The sequence below is a fragment of the Notothenia rossii genome, assembly GCF_949606895.1.
Source record: "Notothenia rossii genome assembly, chromosome: 1".
Lineage (NCBI taxonomy): Eukaryota > Metazoa > Chordata > Actinopteri > Perciformes > Nototheniidae > Notothenia > Notothenia rossii.
The window spans coordinates 54,255,525-54,273,899 of NC_136912.1; the positions used below are offsets into that span (position 1 = coordinate 54,255,525).

The 18,375-nt window shown below is 41.8% G+C and overlaps 1 protein-coding gene across 5 annotated transcripts in view; it reads left to right on the forward strand.

Moving 5' to 3' along the window:
- reep6 (receptor accessory protein 6) overlaps positions 1 to 17,954 on the forward strand; it is a 147,202-nt gene extending 129,248 nt beyond the window's left edge. The window contains exons 3-7 of one of the 5 annotated variants that reach the window (XM_079673190.1): positions 10,047 to 10,185; positions 11,643 to 11,811; positions 11,891 to 12,015; positions 14,351 to 14,372; positions 16,969 to 17,954. In XM_079673190.1, coding sequence (XP_079529316.1) covers positions 10,047 to 10,185; positions 11,643 to 11,811; positions 11,891 to 12,012 — 430 coding nt within the window. In that variant the 3' untranslated portion in view covers positions 12,013 to 12,015; positions 14,351 to 14,372; positions 16,969 to 17,954. Of the gene's footprint in view, positions 1 to 10,046; positions 10,186 to 11,642; positions 11,812 to 11,890; positions 14,064 to 14,350; positions 14,373 to 16,968 lie in introns of those variants that run through there. The other 4 variants (XM_079673189.1, XM_079673193.1, XM_079673192.1 and 1 more) reach the window with 4 other exon arrangements.
- The last annotated feature ends 421 nt before the right edge of the window (positions 17,955 to 18,375 follow it).

Sequence of the window (18,375 nt, forward strand, 5' to 3'; positions counted from 1 at the left end):
AAATGATCAAATAAAGTCAACATTTCACAGTCTTTACTGAGCTGTGTGGAGTTTGTTCAACTTTTAAAATATGTTTGAATGGTGATATACACAGTGATAGATGTTAAGGACTAACGTTTATAATAAATACATTTGTATTGATTTTAAGATATTTTCATAGTTCATACAATCATACGTACTGGGATCATTTGTATTAATGTGGACCGGAGGGAGAGGGTGACGAGCATAAGTTTCACTTTCCTTTTTTATTTCAATTCCAACTTTGGTCATGAAGAATATGTTTCTCTGTCATTCATAAAGCATAAAACAACAGCATCAAAGCACGGTTCAGAGTCTCTAGATGAGTTTACAGTAATCCCTTGTTCTTATTAAACATCCATGTTGTAGTCCGCTGTATAGAAAACTGTAGTTTCCATAGTTTCCCCACAGCAGCCGACGCACATTCATGACGTCCGCTGGCGCATCATAAACACGTTGGATAATGAAAGTGCAGTTGGATTCTCAAAAGTACTGCAGTCTCTTCTCCTAAGTCCTTTTAAATTCTCCTATCCACTATCCCTTAACCCCGTGACGTTTCACTCAGAGGTCAAGGAATAGACGATAGGGTTAGACGTTAGGAGCTGATTTTTTGATTATCGGAACGCAACCACGGGGTTTGTCAAACAGAGCAAATGGTGTAGTCCTAAATGATAGCTGGGGATTCTGGGTAGTGTAGTGTCTTCTCCCATCCTTTACTCTGAGCATTGCACACAATTTAAACCAATCAATGTTGTGTAATTAACAAGGATAATCTGGTGTTTTTTAGTCGATGAGTAGTGCAGATATCACTGTAAAATCAATCGACAGTAAGGGGAATACTTACTTCCGGGTGTACAATTCTCCGTTATCCAATGGGAATGGACTCTCACATTGCCTTTAAAGGCAGCCGACACAAACGAATGCCGTGCTTCCATGAGCGTCAAATCCCGCCGCAGATGGGAATACATTGCAAACAGTTGAAAGCTATTTGAGCCCGTTTATGAAGCTGAAGGAGCCTAGGAGCGTCACAACTGCACGCCACGGGACCCTGACCAAGCGTCGCTCCTGGACGTTTATGGAGTGAGAGTGTGCTGCCTTGGTAGTTATCAGCTGGTGCCTAATGTCTGGTACCTATCAAGCTATCAGGCTAGTTGTCCGGCTCCCACTCTCCACCAGGATGTCAGTCTACCTCTCCTCCACAAACCGCTGGCATCGTCCTACTGTTATGCTGCAGATTATACTGTGGAATGTACCTGGGCTCTTAACATTGCTTCTCCCACGGTCACCCGGGTCCTGGTCCCCAGCAACAGCTGGCTCCATGCTAGCGCCGTTTCACCGGCTCATGCCACTGCTGTACTCTGCTTCAGTCCTCCACTCTCTTAAAGGTCCCATGTAATGATTTTCCGGTTATTACCCATCTCCTTGTGTGTTATGAAGGTTTTTATGCATGTGAACGGTCTGCAGAGTCAAAAACCCTCAAAGTACACCCTGTAGGGAGTAAAACTCTAACACAGTCTAGGCTGCCCCAAAACGCCTCGTTGGAGATTTCTCATGTTCCATTGTTTGTTTCAGAGAGTGAATACACATACTTTACAGAGATGCTGTATTTGAAACCAATGCGATGTTGGAAATTTGCACAATTTAAATCTATTTTAGTCGACCTCAACAATGGAAACATTAACAGTAGAAATGGCCATGACATGGGACCTTTAACAACCACATGCCCCCAGACTGCCTGGACATTCACAGAGACAGGTTTACTCCGCTGACGCCTTCCTTCACACAGTCTGCAGAGTCAAAAACTGGCCGTAAGTTTTTCTATCACTCCACGGGTGATTCTCAATCTCGAGTAAAGCTGCTCCAGAGCCACTATTTCAAGCATACTACGTCATCGAGTGCCGCCGAAGGACTGTTCCAATGTCCAGCATACTTGGAATTCTACTGAGCCCGGCATACTTCGTAGCGAGAAATTTTGAGGCTGCACATGTGTAGACTCCGCGGTCTTAAAATCCCCACAATGCTTTGCGCACCGACCAATTTACCCAAATCTGTGGCGGAAAATGTAAGGCGGGACCTCTCATATGACGCACACCTGCACACTTGCTCGCCTGTTCCACTCTTCGTTTTCCGAGGCTAGGAAGTATTCTTGCCTCGCTTCTGAAGCAAGTGACTCGGAAGATATGTGCTACCAAGCAAGCGTATCGACATTGAGAAACACCCCACGTCACCACACTCCATCCCGTCCATCTGATCCTGTCGCACTTCCGCATTACGCCAAAACAAACAACACGTGAATCTGACCAATCTCCGTCCACTTCCCTGGTCCCCTCATCCAATCGCAAGGCGACGTCATCGTTAAGTGGCCCTCCTCAACACAAGCTCCATAAACAAAACAAGAGCCACATTCAGAATGAATTTATAAACAGACAATAACCTGGATATATCACTGAAACCTGGCAAAGATACCTCGAATATTTTTCAACAAATCAAGTCACTCCATCAAGATTCTCCTACATTGACAAACCTTGTACACAATGGCGGGTGGTGGTATTGCTGCTGTCTTTAAAAAGGAAATTAAAACCATCTCCATCCCCAATGTCCCTTCATTCAAACACATTGGCCCTTCATTTCTCTAATTCCCCTCCTCGATTCCTATCCTCGTGTCTTTGTCACCCCCACAGGAGATGCGAGCAGAGGAGTCGAGGAGGGGAACCGAGGAGAGAGGAGGGGAAGCAGCAGGCGGTTAGAGAAATGAGAACTCCTCTCCTCTGAGCGGTCATTTTAAAGAGACATCCATTAATGATGACAGGAGGCACAGCAGCCCTCTGTCTGATGGACAGATGTGTTCATGACGACTTATATATTTACTTTTAATTCATTGACAGTGCGGTATAATGAGACAATAACAGGCTACAGATGTGGACACACACACACATATATATTTATATAAATATATACCATTTCAGAATTAAACAAGTATGAGAGCACTCTCATAATAACGTAACACTATCAGAGACTGGATATATCCCCCCCGTGATGAAAGCAGTTGCTAAAATAATATCCAGGGGATGCATGCAGAGCTGTCTTGGCTGAGATAAGTCCGGCCGTGCGTCACAACTCTTTTAAACATCTCTGTTGCCGGAAAAACATCCGCGGAGGATCCGTGGAGGACCCATCGGTGTACCCTCGATTATAGCTCCTCCAGAGAGCCTCCTCGACGCTCGATCCTCGAAGTGCATTTAGAGAAATGAGATGTCCTTCAACATGGTGCGCTGTAATCCATTTCCGGGTCACTACCGGAGGACCGAGGAATCGAGGAGGGGAAATTAGTGAAATGAGAAAGAGCCCTGGTCTTCAAACTCTCTGGTCCCACTCCCCTGGTGACAGCCATCATCTACCGCCCTCTAAAACCAAACACCGCCTTTCTCTCCAACATTTCTGACATTCTGACTCAGCTTTGTGCCATATCTCCATCTGTACTCCTCTCATGTGATTTTAATATCAACATTGACAATCCAACCTGTAAACATGCCACTGAATTTCTGGTAATTCTACACTGGTTCAGATTTTCACAAGTGCACAATAACCTTCAGAAACCTAAAATCTCCCTCAGCACTTGCAGCCTGCATTCCCTGCAAGATGTCTGCCTTCCCTCCCTACTGCCTGACAATCCATCTGACCTAGTGGACTACTCTCCTTTCTTAAAAAACTGTCTCCCACAAAAACCAAAAAGATCCCCTTCACACACTCCTGTTAACTCCTGTTACACCCCCCGAACACCGCCAAATGAAATCACGCCAACTGCAACGTCTGCACAAGAAAATCACTTAAATCATTTAATCTCCATGCCTACACCGACAACAGTATGATAATGCACTCAAAGCAGCCCGATCCAACTACTACTCACAACTGAAACACTGTTACAACGCCAAGTCCTCCTTCACAACCGCACACTGCAACTCCTTTCTCTCATTCTTCCAATCCAAAATCGACAATATTTACAACAGCATGACCACCTCAGCAGCCCTCCCCACCTCCCCTCCCGCCCCCCCTTCACTTCACAGCCCCTTTCTCAGTTCTCCCCTGTGACCCTAATGCAACTGTCCACCCATCCAAGTTAGTCAAGGAATGCCTCCCTGCCTTCTCCGAACTCATGACCACAATCATCAACTCCTCCCTCAGCTCTGGATCAGTCCCCTTCCTCACTCAAACTGGCTGCTGTCACACCCATTTTCAAAAGACCTGGACTCACCGAGATATAATGTCCAACTTCTGGCCCATCTCAAATCACCCCTCCTTATCAAAACTCCTTGAACATGTTGTAGCCTCCCAACTCAAATCCTATTTCAGCTCCAATAACCTCTTCAAACCATTTCCGTCTGGATTCTGCACAAAACACCGCACAGAAACAGCCCTCCTCAGAATCACTAACGACCTCCTGCTCTCCTCAAACTCCGGCAACCTTAACATCCACATCCTCCTCGACCTCACAGCAGCGTTCGACACCATCAACCAAACCATCCTACTACCAGTTACATACATCGCTTACTGGTGTGGTTTCCTGGTTGTTGCGTCGGGTCGGCGAGACAGCAAGACACGGCAAAACCCAGCCCGAAACCAGCCCGAGCACACACCCACAGACTGGCTGCGAGTCTGTGTGTGCTCACACACAGACTCGCAGCCTCACCGCGTCCCGCCTTCTCAGGCTGAAAAATCTGCGGAGCTGCAGCTGAGAAAAGATTGAGTGTGTGTGTGTGTGTGTGAGGAACAGTTCCGTGGACGTAACGTAACGGCTCCGCGGATTGGACCAATTGGTCCATTTGGGTATGGTTACGTCACCATACCCAGGAAGAGAAAATGGAAAATAAAAAATCTCCAACGAGGCGTTTTGGGGCAGCACAGACAGGTATTTTCTGTGTTAGAGTTTTACACCCTACAGGGTGTGCTTTGAGGATTTTTGACTCTGCAGACCGTTTACATGCAGACAAAGCTTCAACACACAAGGGGACGGGTAATAACCGGAAAAGCATGACATGGGACCTTTAAGTTAATAGAATTTTAACTATAAAATAAAACACTGCCATTTAAAAAGTACTGTATTTTTGTTTACGGTAATAGTGTTTCAACTGTAAAATAGAAACTTTAATGCTATAGTTTTAAGTTACAGTATCAGTATTGTAACTGTAAAACAATTTCTTTATTATAGTAAACTTCATTTCATGCTGGTAATTTACAGATTACCAGAAATTCTTGACACAATTTTAAAGCTCACCAATAACTGCTGGGAGACAGAAAACAATACATTTTAACAATGTATTCTTAATTGTTGAACGGTATCAAGAACATGTATTTTCTTGTGCTAAATGGGTGAGCATACCATGCCTCCCACAAATGTAGTCTTCCATTGCATATCCCATGTACAATTATCTGCCATGTCTTATAAACTGTGCTTAACTGACCAACAGCTGCAATTCCTACACTTATTAAATATTTTCACCCATAAAACAATGGATATCAATATCCAAAAACATGGAGATTGCATTTTTAAAACAGTGGCGATAACAAATCAACACAAAAGATATGAAGCCATTTCTTCTGCCAAGCCATTTTAGAGACGTGCTGTAGTTGAAAAGGTGTCACGACCTCGACACAAACTGGAGAACCCAAATGCACAGTCTTGAATGTAACAAAAATTGTCTTTTTAATGTCAATGAACAGAAAATCCCTCTTAACAGAGTAAGTACTGGAATAACAAAAAAAACGTGTAACAAAAAGAGAACTTAAGATAAACTTAAAGGTGGGGTAGGTAATTTTGGAAAAACCAGCTCGAGTGCGCTAGAATTTGAAAATACACAACCGGAAAAATCTGCCATTTCCTTACAGAGCCCCTCCTCCAACACACACGAACGCGCACATGACCAATGAGGGCACAAGATAAGTTTGTGCACAGATGGAAGGCTGACAGGCAGGTAGGCCATCCAGTTACTTTAGCTGGGCTGGCTCAGATGATTGGTCGTGCTTCCACAGATGAAATATTTTTATGGATTTGTTGTCAAAGCACTTAAGATATTCATTGCTATCGGGATTTTTTTATTTAGTAGTGTGTAGGCAATCTGGCATTAATGGGGTGGAGTCATGGAGTTGGGAAAGAAAATAAAAAATAATAAGCCTGTACCCACAATCATAAGCTACGCTACCCAAAATGGGGATAGGAGATGCACGTTATGAATAAAATGTAACTCTTTGTGTTGCAGATGAGCATGAAAGAACTGTTAGTTTCTGATCATTTAGACAATAAAGTAGCATTTTTTTTTTATGCACGTAGGTGTACAGTAGGCTTTCTCCAGTAAGCTGCTTTCTTAACCGTCATGTAAACAAGGTAGAATGATCCTGCAGAACGTCGATTTCTCTGCCATCTGCGTAACTGGGTTTCTTGTCCGCTTTTTAACACTACAGACGGAGAAAGCATAGTGGAGGGCCTGAAAGGAGGTCATATTACACGTTGCGACTCGTTCTCATATTTAAAACGTATCTGGCCAAAGCCTTTAGAAGTCTAAATAAGTCGATATCCACTGCTGAATTGGATATTGAATTATTAGTAAAATTCACACAATGTTGTGAGGAGGAGCTCTGCTTTGCCTGCCTATCCTCCTCTCACTGCCGTCAGTCCACTCCGACCGACACACACAATGTGGCCTTTTCTGATACTATAATATATCCCATTGAATCCTGTGCTGTTAGACAGGATACTTTTTGAAGAAGAAATACAACTTTAAAATCAGTCTAAATGATCAGATACATTAACCATAACCTTTTTCCATTCTCAACTGCAACACAAAATATAATCACAACACAAAGTTTATTATTCATAAATTCTCCCCATAAAACAAAAACAAATAAACAAAAAAAGCTTCTATATATTGAGCCTTGAAAGTGCTCTCTATAGCCTACTATACGCCTGGGATGGCTTGTGACCATGAAATGAGAAAATGAAAACTTTGCCGTAGAGGTACACCAAATACATTGTTGGAAAGGTCTTGACTTGGAGAGTAACATATGTCAGTATGAAGATTCGACATGGCTCCTGCTTTGAATTACTGATCTTTGAACCTTGACCTCGGTGCATGTTTGAAGGCTTATAATTAAGCAACAAAAGGGACTACAGACATGGGACATACTGTTCTAGAGAGCTCTTGACCTCAGCTATCATTTGAGTATAGTCAAAACTAGGGACACTGTCAAATTTGGTTAAAATGTATTTAAAATCTGATTACACACATGTGTTTACCATCCACTTAAACCCCTCAGTGTATTCTTAACACTAATATATTTTTAAAAAACTACAATTCCCTAGAGCTTGGTACAAATATGTACACAGTTGTAGTTCTTCCAGTTTATATATCTACTGAGTATATACAATATCTAGTATAATCAAACTAGTAATTACACTGCTTCAAGATTATTTGTATTAAGAAAAAGATGTTGGTTTGTTTAAGATATTTTAGATATTTTAGCTATTCTAGAAATAGGGTTTTTCGGTTGGTTTTTTCTTTTTTGGTTATTGTGATCTTCTACAGCAGTGGTTCTCAACTGGTCAGGCCTCGGGACCCACTTTTTACTTGGTCAATAAATCGCGACCCAACATTTTGAAGCACTCATCTATTCAACAAAAAATCGTGCTGTAATATACGCTTTTCAGCATACAATATTAATTAAAGTGAAGTACAGTGCATAGATTATATCCCTTCACAGAACTAAAGTATGCTTTTAAAAAAGTTTATTGAGTTGATGGAATCAAAGCTGAACTGTATAAAAAGGCACACATGCTAGAAACCCAACCCCAGAATGGGGGTCTGGGTGGATTCTCCCCCAGGAGATTTTTAGAAATACTAATATAAACCACGCATTCTGGTACACTCTGAGAAGAAAATAAATAAATCTATCACTACCCGACATATTAATAATATTTTATGCCATTGTTTGTTTTTCACTTTGTTCTGAAGCTGAACTTGCTGTTCCTCACAAAGAGAAGAGCAAAGAGGAGATAGTCTGTGTGACTTACTTTAAATTGTGGATAAGGGTAGATAGCCCCCATTGTTCTGTGACCTGTCAATCATCAAACCGGGGGTCATATTTCATTATGTGTTCATTTGTATCTGAAGTTGTACCCATGGATGTATAAAGAATAGTTCTACCGCAAAGTTATTCTCCGTGGGGACTTCCGGCAACAATCTTGATTCTGATTGGCCAGAAGACTCGAAAAAACATCAGCAAAGATGTTTTATTGAGAAGACGATCACTACATGACAGAAGTTTTCAAAGCCGTTTATGGTCTCCGGTACTTCCAGTCCAACGCCTACTGCATGCACAGCGTTAGAAAATCGGGCCTTCAAAATAAAAGTTTGACTTTTTTCTCAAAAAAAAAAAAGAATTCCAATTTGTTTCCTTCACTCACACATCCGCGACCCACTAGAAACGGGTCCGGACCCACCAGTTGAGAACCACTGTTCTACAGTACATTGTTGGTTACTGTGATTATCTACAGAACATTGTTGGTTACTGTGATCTTCTACAGTACATTGTTGGTTACTGTGATTATTTACAGTACATTGTTGGTTACTGTGATCTTCTACAGTACATTGTTGGTTACTGTGAATATCTACAGTACATTGTTGGTTACTGTGATTATTTACAGTACATTGTTGGTTACTGTGATTATTTACAGAACATTGATGGTTACTGTGAATATCTACAGTACATTGCTGGTTACTGTGATTATTTACAGTACATTGTTGGTTACTGTGATTATCTACAGTACATTGTTGGTTACTGTGATCTTCTACAGTACATTGTTGGTTACTGTGATTATCTACAGTACATTGTTGGCTACTGAGATTTTATACTGTTGGGACGTTACTACTGATATTTTTAAAGTAACTCCAGAGTTACTGTAATTTTTGGTTGGGATCATGGTATTATACTCTAAAATAGTATAGAGTAATTTACTGTGCACAAACACTGTAAATAACTGTGCCATTTTTTACAGTGTGCCTCTTCACCCACACCCACTTCCGAGCCCACATCACCCCTGCCCTTCAAAACCTGCACTGGCTCCCCATCCGTCAATGAATACATTTCAAAATCTCCTCGTGACCCACAAAGCACTCAACAACCAGCCCCCTCCCAACCTCACTGACCTGCTCCACCACCACACCCCCTCCCGCAGCCTTCGCTCAGCTGAAGCCAACCTCCTTTCTATCCCCAGGCGAACCACGGACCTGGGGTGACAGAGCCTTCTCCATCTCTGCCCCCACCCTCTTGAACTCCCTCCCACAACAAATCAGAGCACTGACCTCCCCACCTTCGAAACACTGACCAAAACTCACCTTTTAGCTTTTAACTTGTGATTGATGACCTGTCCTTATGACTAATGTGTTTTTTTAAACTTTATTTTCTTACATCTGTAAAGCGTATTTGAGCACCTGATAAAGCGCTTAATAAATAAAATGTATTATCATTATTATTATTATTATTATTATTACATTAATTAAAGAGCTGGAGTTTTTTGTTTCTCTTCAGACTGTGATTTCTTGAAATGTGAAAAAAACACATGAATAGCTTAAAATACAATAACCTGTTAAATACCAACCAATAGTATCTGACCTTTTTGTTTTGTGACAATGAATTGTAAGGAATTTTGCCAACTTTATATAAGAGTTAGAGCCTACATTTCCCAAAACTACGATTTTAGCAAAGTGTTAACAATAAAGATTTGTTGAGTAGAATTTCATTTTTTCTTATTGTTTACCCTGTTCCCACCCTCTTCAGATGTTTTATGTTACATTGAAAGGATCTTTATACCCTGGTTGTGACATTGTACTGCACCCTTCACCAAAGCTCTACTGAGATATAGCTGGACATGCTTCAGTCAAATTCCAACTCTGTTATTTCTGAAGGTATTTCAAAGATAAATGTATTCATCAGCTCACCTGAAACATTTGACAATCTATTTCCACTCGTATCTGCAGAATCAAAGCCCTTGAAAGTCCAAGCAAAGAAGACGACACAAAATGGCTGACGTACTGGGTGGTGTATGGCGTCTTCAGCCTCGGAGAGTTCTTCTCTGATATTTTCCTCTATTGGTTCCCATTCTACTACGCTTTTAAGGTGAGAAAAGACTGAAGGACCAATGATTGTTTCAAATTATTGTAAGCTTACTTTGGTATAACTTCAACATAACTTAATTTAGTGTGAATTCTGCCCATTTTAAGGGCAGTTAGAATCGCTAAATGGAATTACAGATGTGTAAAGAGGTCTGGAATCTAGGCTGACGAATCAGATTCAAGATGTACATGAATATCAAGGTTCAAGGTTCAAGGCTTTTATTTGGCATACGTACATAGCTACAGTGTAGTTATGTCGATGAGAATCTTAGGTCACAGGCTCCACCAACAGTGCAACACAATAAAACTGAAAAATTGAAAAAAAAGAATACAAACAAAATAGTGAAATAGTGCAATAAGAGTCTACAAGTGATTGGAATATGATATATTAGATTAAGTTGCAGCCAGATGAATGTTATGGATGTTCTTTACAGAGTTCAGGTGTTTAATAGTCTTCTGGCCTGTGGAATGAAACTGTCCCTGACCCTTGTGGTTTTAGTCCTGATGCTGCGGTACCGCCTGCCAGACGGCAGCAGACAGAACAGTTTGTTGCTGGGGGGATGGGGTCTTTGATAATCCTGAGGGCTTTCTTCCTGAGCCGCTCGGAGTAAAGGTCCTCCATGGATGGCAGCTCCGTCCTGGCGATGTGCTGTGCAGTTTTCACCACCCTCTGTAGAGTCTTACGATTGAAGGTGGTGCAGCTGCCGTACCAGGCCGTGATGCAGCCAGACAGGATCCTCTCTATGGTGCACCTGTAGAAGGTCAGGATCCTCTCCATGGTGCACCTGTAGAAGGTCAGGATCCTCTCTATGGTGCACCTGTAGAAGGTCAGGATGCTCTCTATGGTGCACCTGTAGAAGGTCAGGATGCTCTCAAAGTTGCAGAGTATCCTGGAGTCCATGTTGAACCTCCTCAAAGAGCCGTTGTCGAGCTGTTTTTGTTTTGGTGTTTGTGTGACGAGTCCATGTCAGGTCCTCAGTGAAAAGTCCATGTCAGGTCCTCAGTGAAGAGCCCATGTCAGGTCCTCAGTGAAGAGTCCATGTCAGGTCCTCAGTGAACAGTCCATGTCAGGTCCTCAGTGATGAGTCCATGTCAGGTCCTCAGTGAAGAGTCCATGTCAGGTCCTCAGTGATGAGTCCATGTCAGGTCCTCAGTGATGTGGACATGTAGAGCTGCTGACTCTCTCCACCGTAGTCCCATTGATGGCGATGGGGGCGTGTCCCTCTCTCTGCTGCTTCCTTTAATCCACAATCAGCTCCTTGGTTTTGCTGATGTTGAGATGTAGGTTGTTATCCTGGCACCAAGATGTCAGGGTTTCGACTTCCTCTGTACGCCGTCTCATCGCCGTCGGTGATCAGGCCGATGACGGTCGTATCGTCAGAAAACTCTCACAATGGTGTTGGAGCTGTGTGAGCAGTATAGTAAACCAAGTCAATCCATTTCTGATCTTTGTGGTTCCAGTGTCTTTTCCTGTTGTGGTGCATGGCTCCTATCTCGTGGAATGGCTCCCAGGTAATCTACAACAAAGTGATTCGGCCCATCTTCCTCCGCTATGAGGCTGTGGTGGACGACATGGTGAATGACATCGGCGGGAGGGCGATGAGTGCTGCTGAGGACATCACCAGAGAAGGTAAAGACCAGTTCAACACCAGTTAATTGTGTTTTTTTATTAAATATGTGAGTACTTGAATATTTCTGCTTTTCTTCAGTCCTGTGCACTCTGATGAAGAATAAAGCTGTGGAAGCGCTGTCACCCGCTCAGCCTGAAAACAAAAGTTTACCGAGTTCATCAACAGCTACAGTAGCTCCTTCAGATTCAAAAGAAGAATAACCAGTACGTATACCCCAGCTGCATCACCCACCTTCTGAAAATAAGTCCAACCTGAAGGCCTCTGTATGCTTTAAATGAACTGAACACTGGACATAGTGGACACTGGACATAGCTTTCTGTTACCCCTTTTTCTAGCATTTCTGCTAATCTAATCAGGTCTTGAATCAAGTTCAGTATCTTCAGTATAGCACTTCATCAGTCTAACCATGACTGCTGACATTTCAATCCTTCTTTCTCTGAAAGAGTCAGAGCATTCAGATTTTCAGTACCTTCTTGTAAAAACGGCTGCTCAAAGTTCCAGTTCTGTATTTATTAATGAATTGGTTTGGTGTTTGGAGATCTAACCAGTTCAGACAGCCACTCAGACTCTAATTTTCATTACATAATTCAGTCATTTTCATGCTTTTTTAGCAAACATGGTGACTTGTTTGTCCATCCCACACAAGAACTGGAGAGACCAAATACTTCGCAAAACAAAGTTCTTCAAAAGTGTTTCTAGTCAGTCTCTGATTGTGTTACGTTATTATGAGAGTGCTCTTATACTATATTGTATATTTTTATATAAATATATGTGTGTGTGTCCGCATCTGTAGCCTGTTATTGTCTCATTATACCGCACTGTGAATGAATTAAAAGTAAATATATAAGTGGTCATGAACACATCTATCCTCCGCTCGCATCTCCTGTGGGCGGGAATAAGACATGAGGATAGGAGTCAAGGAGGGGAATTAGAGAAATTAGAAACCTTCTCTGTCTTTTAACCTATTTCCTTCTGTCCCCTGATCCTCCTCAGCAATGGTCCTTATTTTGGGTGCATAATAATGAACGTGGCTGAGGAGGATCAAGGGACAGAAGGAAAGAGGTTAAGAGGTTTAACAGAGCGTTGGATGTCACAGAAATCAACAGAAGACAGACAGGAAGTTAACATTGACAGGAACAGCATAAGAAGACAGACAGGAAGTAAACACCAGCCCTTTCTCATTTCTCAGTTACCACCTCCTCGACTCCTCTCCTCGTCTTAGTCCCGCCCACAGGAGATGCAAGTGGAGGAGTCGAAGAGGGGAACCGAGGAGAGAGGAGGGGAAGCAGCAGGAGTTTAGAGAAATGAAAAAAAAGGAGACTAATATCCAGGGGAGATGTGATTAGTGAGTAAACAAACGGTAAAGGGCAGATAGTCTAACGGACATTTAAATAACTTATAATCAGAACGGAACAGTTTTCCCCCGGAGGATACATCAGTGTACCCTCGGTTATAGCTCCTCCAGAGAGCCTCCTCGATCCTCGATTTTCGATGCGCATCTAGAGAAATAAGATGTCCTTCAAGATGGCTCGCCAACACTGATTATCGGTTCACTACCGAGGAGTCGAGGATTAGAGGAATTTAAAATTATATAAATGAGAGGCACAGGTACAGCTTAAGAAGACAGACAGGAAGTAAACACTAACAGGAACAGTGACAGTATGGACCCTGCAATGTTTATGGCAACCCGATATCACGGCAAGAGATGAACATGTGACGATTTACCATGCTGGGAGACGTGAAGATGTCACGATTTCGTCCCTTCAAACGTGACAGTTACACGGTATTGTTAACCCATGTTAACCAGTGGAGAAATACCGGAAATGCCAAGCAAATGCTACCCCGACGGTCGGTTGTTATTGTCAATATTAATATAATAATGATTTATTTTGTAATAGTCACACTCGATTAAGCTGATGTGAAATTAACGGACGTGACGTTGTGCGATTGAGTTGCCAGGCAACAGCTTCGGTTCATGTTGATTTACAAACTCTTCAACTACAACCGTAGTTATATTTAAAAACATGTTAGAATGCCTCACAAAATACTTTAATGCTAATTAAAATGTAAATGTGAAGGAATGTGTGTATAACAAAATACATCGGTGATAAACGAAACTGGAAACTGACGTAGGCAAGATCCTCAGCTCGATGATTGGATGGTTTAGCCGCAATGCATGCTGGGATTTGGTGTTTATGTGATGTGAAATCTGAAAACGTTTTTTAAAAATAAAATAATACTTTATTCCGAGTGTGCTTGCTTTTCTCTTTGAAAGTCATCATATAACGGCATCGTAATACACGGTTCGGCTGCATTAAATATATTACATATCTGCCGTAATTCTCTATTTATAGAGCCCTAATTGTCGGTATAATGTGCTGATCAAGCTCCATGTTCTTTTTCAATAATGACCGTCCGCCTCGACGCATCAGAATTGAGTATTCAACTAAGTTGTCTAATAACCAAAATTGTTTGTACATTCAGATTCGAAATTACTTAACATGTTTACCTATCTTGTTGTCTTGTTACCTATTTCAGCTCTTCCTTGGTTAACAATATGGTAAGTCAACTGGTTGTGAATGTTGAGTGTTAGTGTAAGAAAATTAGCATGGAGCTTAGCGACCCTCTCATGCCCCTTTTCCACCCAACCGGTTCCAGAGCCAGTTCCGGGCTAGAGCCTGATTAAGCTCTGGTTCTTCTTGTTTCCACCGCAGCGGATCCGGCTCTAAGCACCGAAAACCGTTTTTTCATCTGGCCCCACTTGGCTACCCGGCAAGAACCAATACGTCAATCTTACGTCGGAGGTGGGGGCGGGATTAACCTGATCAACAACAACAAAATGCCGCAAATTCTGTACAACAAAACACACAACTACGAACCAGGATGGATGCCATTAAATGTAAGCAGCATGGACCGCGGAAGAGGCAAATGACCTCCTCGGGCTTTGGTCAACGCAAGAGGTACAGAGGAAGTTGGACGGCACAACGCGGTCTAAAGCTATTTTCCAGCAGCTGCAGTGGGAGTTGGCCCCGCTGGATACCTCCAGACTCTGGAGCAAATAAGCAACAAGGAGGAAAAACTCAAGAAAGACTACCGGTATCGTTGTTGGTGTTGTCAATAAGAGGGATTTTCCAGTCCATTAAGGAGGACATCAACAGGTGGATGGCCATACCACTCTCTCTATGGGGCAGAGCAGAAACCTTGAAAATGAATGTTCTCCCAAGGCTTTCTCATATTATCTCCTCTATCCCTCTTGAATTCCCACTAAAATGGTTTAAAGATATCAAATCCCTATTCACTCAGTTCCTTTGGAATAATAAGAAACCCAGAATCGCACATAATAAGTTGATCGTTCCAAGATCAATGGGAGGTTTGGGAGTCCCAGATGTATTCCAGTATTATCTGTCCTTCAATGCAAAGTATCCATTATCGTGGGCGTACAAAAGTGCCTCTTCGGTAGGCAGTTGGCAATGGCTGGAGCAATCCATCATGTCTGTAAACCAAAACATATCTCTGGCATCAATGTGGTACTGCCCAAAACCACCACCCTCAATGGATAATACCATCATCCGCTTTTCATGCTCTATTGTAAAGCAACTGCACAGGAGACTCAACATAGAGGGGCTCTCTTTACCATCTTGCCCCATTTGGAGTAACCCCTGTATTTCTGCAGGAGGAGGCACTTTAAGTAATAATATCTGGCAGAAGGCTGGTATTACTACAATTGGACAGATATATAGAGACCAAACCCTTCCATTTCAACAACTCAAAAATCAGTATGGTCTCTCAGGCTCGTCTTTTCTATCATATGCACAACTAGCATCTATTATTAGTACAAAATGTAAGGAGGGAGCCATGCCTGCTTCATGTATGGAAGAGGACCAGCGCCTCAAGAAAGCAATCATATCATCAGGTGTGGTCTCTAACATTTATAAATTATTATCTAGGGCTGCCCCGAATACCTATTCTCCTGTTCAACTGTCCTGGGAGCATACCTTGAATATCTCTCTGTCTGCTTTGCAATGGAACTCCATTTGGCAGTCAGCTATGTTCTCTTCTAAATGTGTAAGATTCAGGATCATACAGTTCAAAATTCTAAATAGAGCTTACATCACCCCTGTTACAAAATCCAAGATGGACAATAAACACAGAGATTTATGCTGGCATGAATGTGGCAAGCGAGGTACATTGTTGCACCTACTCTGGGAATGCCCAGCGGTAAAAAAACTTTGGTCAGAAGTAATATCCTTATTGTCTGAATCTTTAAATGTTAATTTCCCTACATGTCCCATTGCATGTCTACTGGGTCTCAAGCCAGATGGCAATCCTGCAAGGACTACCGATCGGCTCTGGACATTGGGCTGTTTAGCCACAAAAAGACTCCTATTAAACTGGAAGGAACGCAAACCAGCCTGCTTTACTAGGGACTCATGGCTGAGGGAGTATCTGGACCTACTGAACATGGAGCGTGCAGCTTCTCTGCTGGGGGATTTTGAGGGGAGACAGGAGGATTGCGGTTCACTGTCCGCTGCTCTCCTGTCTAACCCTGTCAATATGGCATCTCCTGTGTAATGTATAATTTATTGTGTATGTAATGTCCTGTGTATGTCACAAACAGCTGTCTTAGGAAGTCATCCTTGCATCCACCCCCCCCCCCACCCCCCCCCCCCCCTCCCCCGTTACGTTTTGTTTAGTTGTTTTTTGTTACATGTTTTGATGTACGGTTTGTTATCTGGTGCAATGTCTGTTAAAAAAAATAATTAAAATAAAAAAAATAAAAAAAATAAGAGGGATTTTCGCGCCGTGTGGGTGTCATAAGAAGGCACGTAAACGTTTACATGATGACACAAACGATGACGCAATGACGCAGCTTCACTCGAGCTCCACTCGGGCTCTGAGCGGTGGAAACACAAGTGGTGAAGAACCGGTTCAGCATCAGAAAAGCAAAATAACTGTTCTTGAACCGGATCCGGTTTGGTGGAAAAGGGGCATTAGACCCTCAATGCTGCTGCAGTTCTGGGCTGCAGATTAGAATGTATTAGCAGATCGAGCTGACAAGATCCCCCATGAAGACCTAAACAGTCCTGAAGGGTCCTAACAAATCAGGTATATAATAATGCATTATTCCGTGTTTCCTGACTTTCTCGTTCTTTTAGTCCTTCAGATAGCAGCAGAGAAAGAGGAGCAGAGGGCCGAGACTGGTCTGTTCAGCCTGACTTATCCCAACAAGAGGAATATTCCCTTTCAAGGAGACTGATTTCCTTTTTATATGAGATATGTTATATTTATATCCAATTCTTTACTGCAAAAACTCTGCAATCAGACTCTGACTTTACAACAATGTTGTGATTTGTTTTAATTGTATTTATATATTAATGGTTTTTGGGGGTCAGTGGATTGATCTTTATAGATATAAAGCACCTGAATGCAACAAAGTAACAATTACAGCAGCTTAAGCAGCAGATAGAACAATTGTATATTGTATACAATTGAATGGCGTAGAAACGTCAGCATCGGCTCCTACAGGCAAAGAAAGCAACAGCTACAAATATGTTAAAACCTGCCTCTTATAGTTACTGTTCTGCAGAACTGCAGCTGAAACACTTCTCTTCCATGTGGTGGAAGTAAGATTGCTTTTATGTATAGAGACGGTGCACTTTAACATCTGCAGGTGCTGCAGCCCTGCAGAAACATTTTCTTCTGATCCCGGCTTTGGGTGCCTTGCATCCGTGACACTGTGTGTCCTAATTCGGTTAATATTACACATATATTCATATATACATATTATGTATCAGGTTTGTGTTTTGTTCATAAATATAAAAAAGTTTCTGACCATGATATGACAATTAATAAAAAAGGGCTTATGAAAGAAACGTATACACTTATTATACATATACTTAAACATTTTGTCAAAGGTTGTAAAAGATGGTCAATAAAAAACTTTTACTGGCATGAATGATTTCAAAAAATTATTTAGGGGAACAAACGCCCTTGGAGTAACGGTTGGGTTACTTATTTTTTTGGTCTTTTTCTTTTTTCAACATATACCTTTAAACATTTGTCAACACTTGTGAATAAATGGTTAACACAAAACTTTTATTTCACCTTTCTTTCTTTATTTTCACTTATATCAAAACAACGCAGTGCACATGAAAATGCAGATATGTAATCATAAAATGTAATTGAATTAAATTCGTACCACAAATACAAATGTCAATGCAGTACATATACTGTGCAAGCACATACACATAATATATATATATATATATATATATATATATATATATATATATATATATATACGCACATACACATATTCATAAACACCCACAGATGCACTTAAAGAAATAAAATAATAAAATAAAAAATTATAATAATACAATCCACTAAAATAAACAGTAAATTAAAAGGGAAGGGGGAGGGGGAGAGCTTGTAGTATTTGTTAACACATCCCTGGCTACGATACCTCAGCTCCTCCAGCTGCAAATGTGCCATCACATCCCTCACCCAGTGGGGTGAGATGGTGGAGTCCGGTCTTTCCATTTGAGGAAGATTAGACGGCG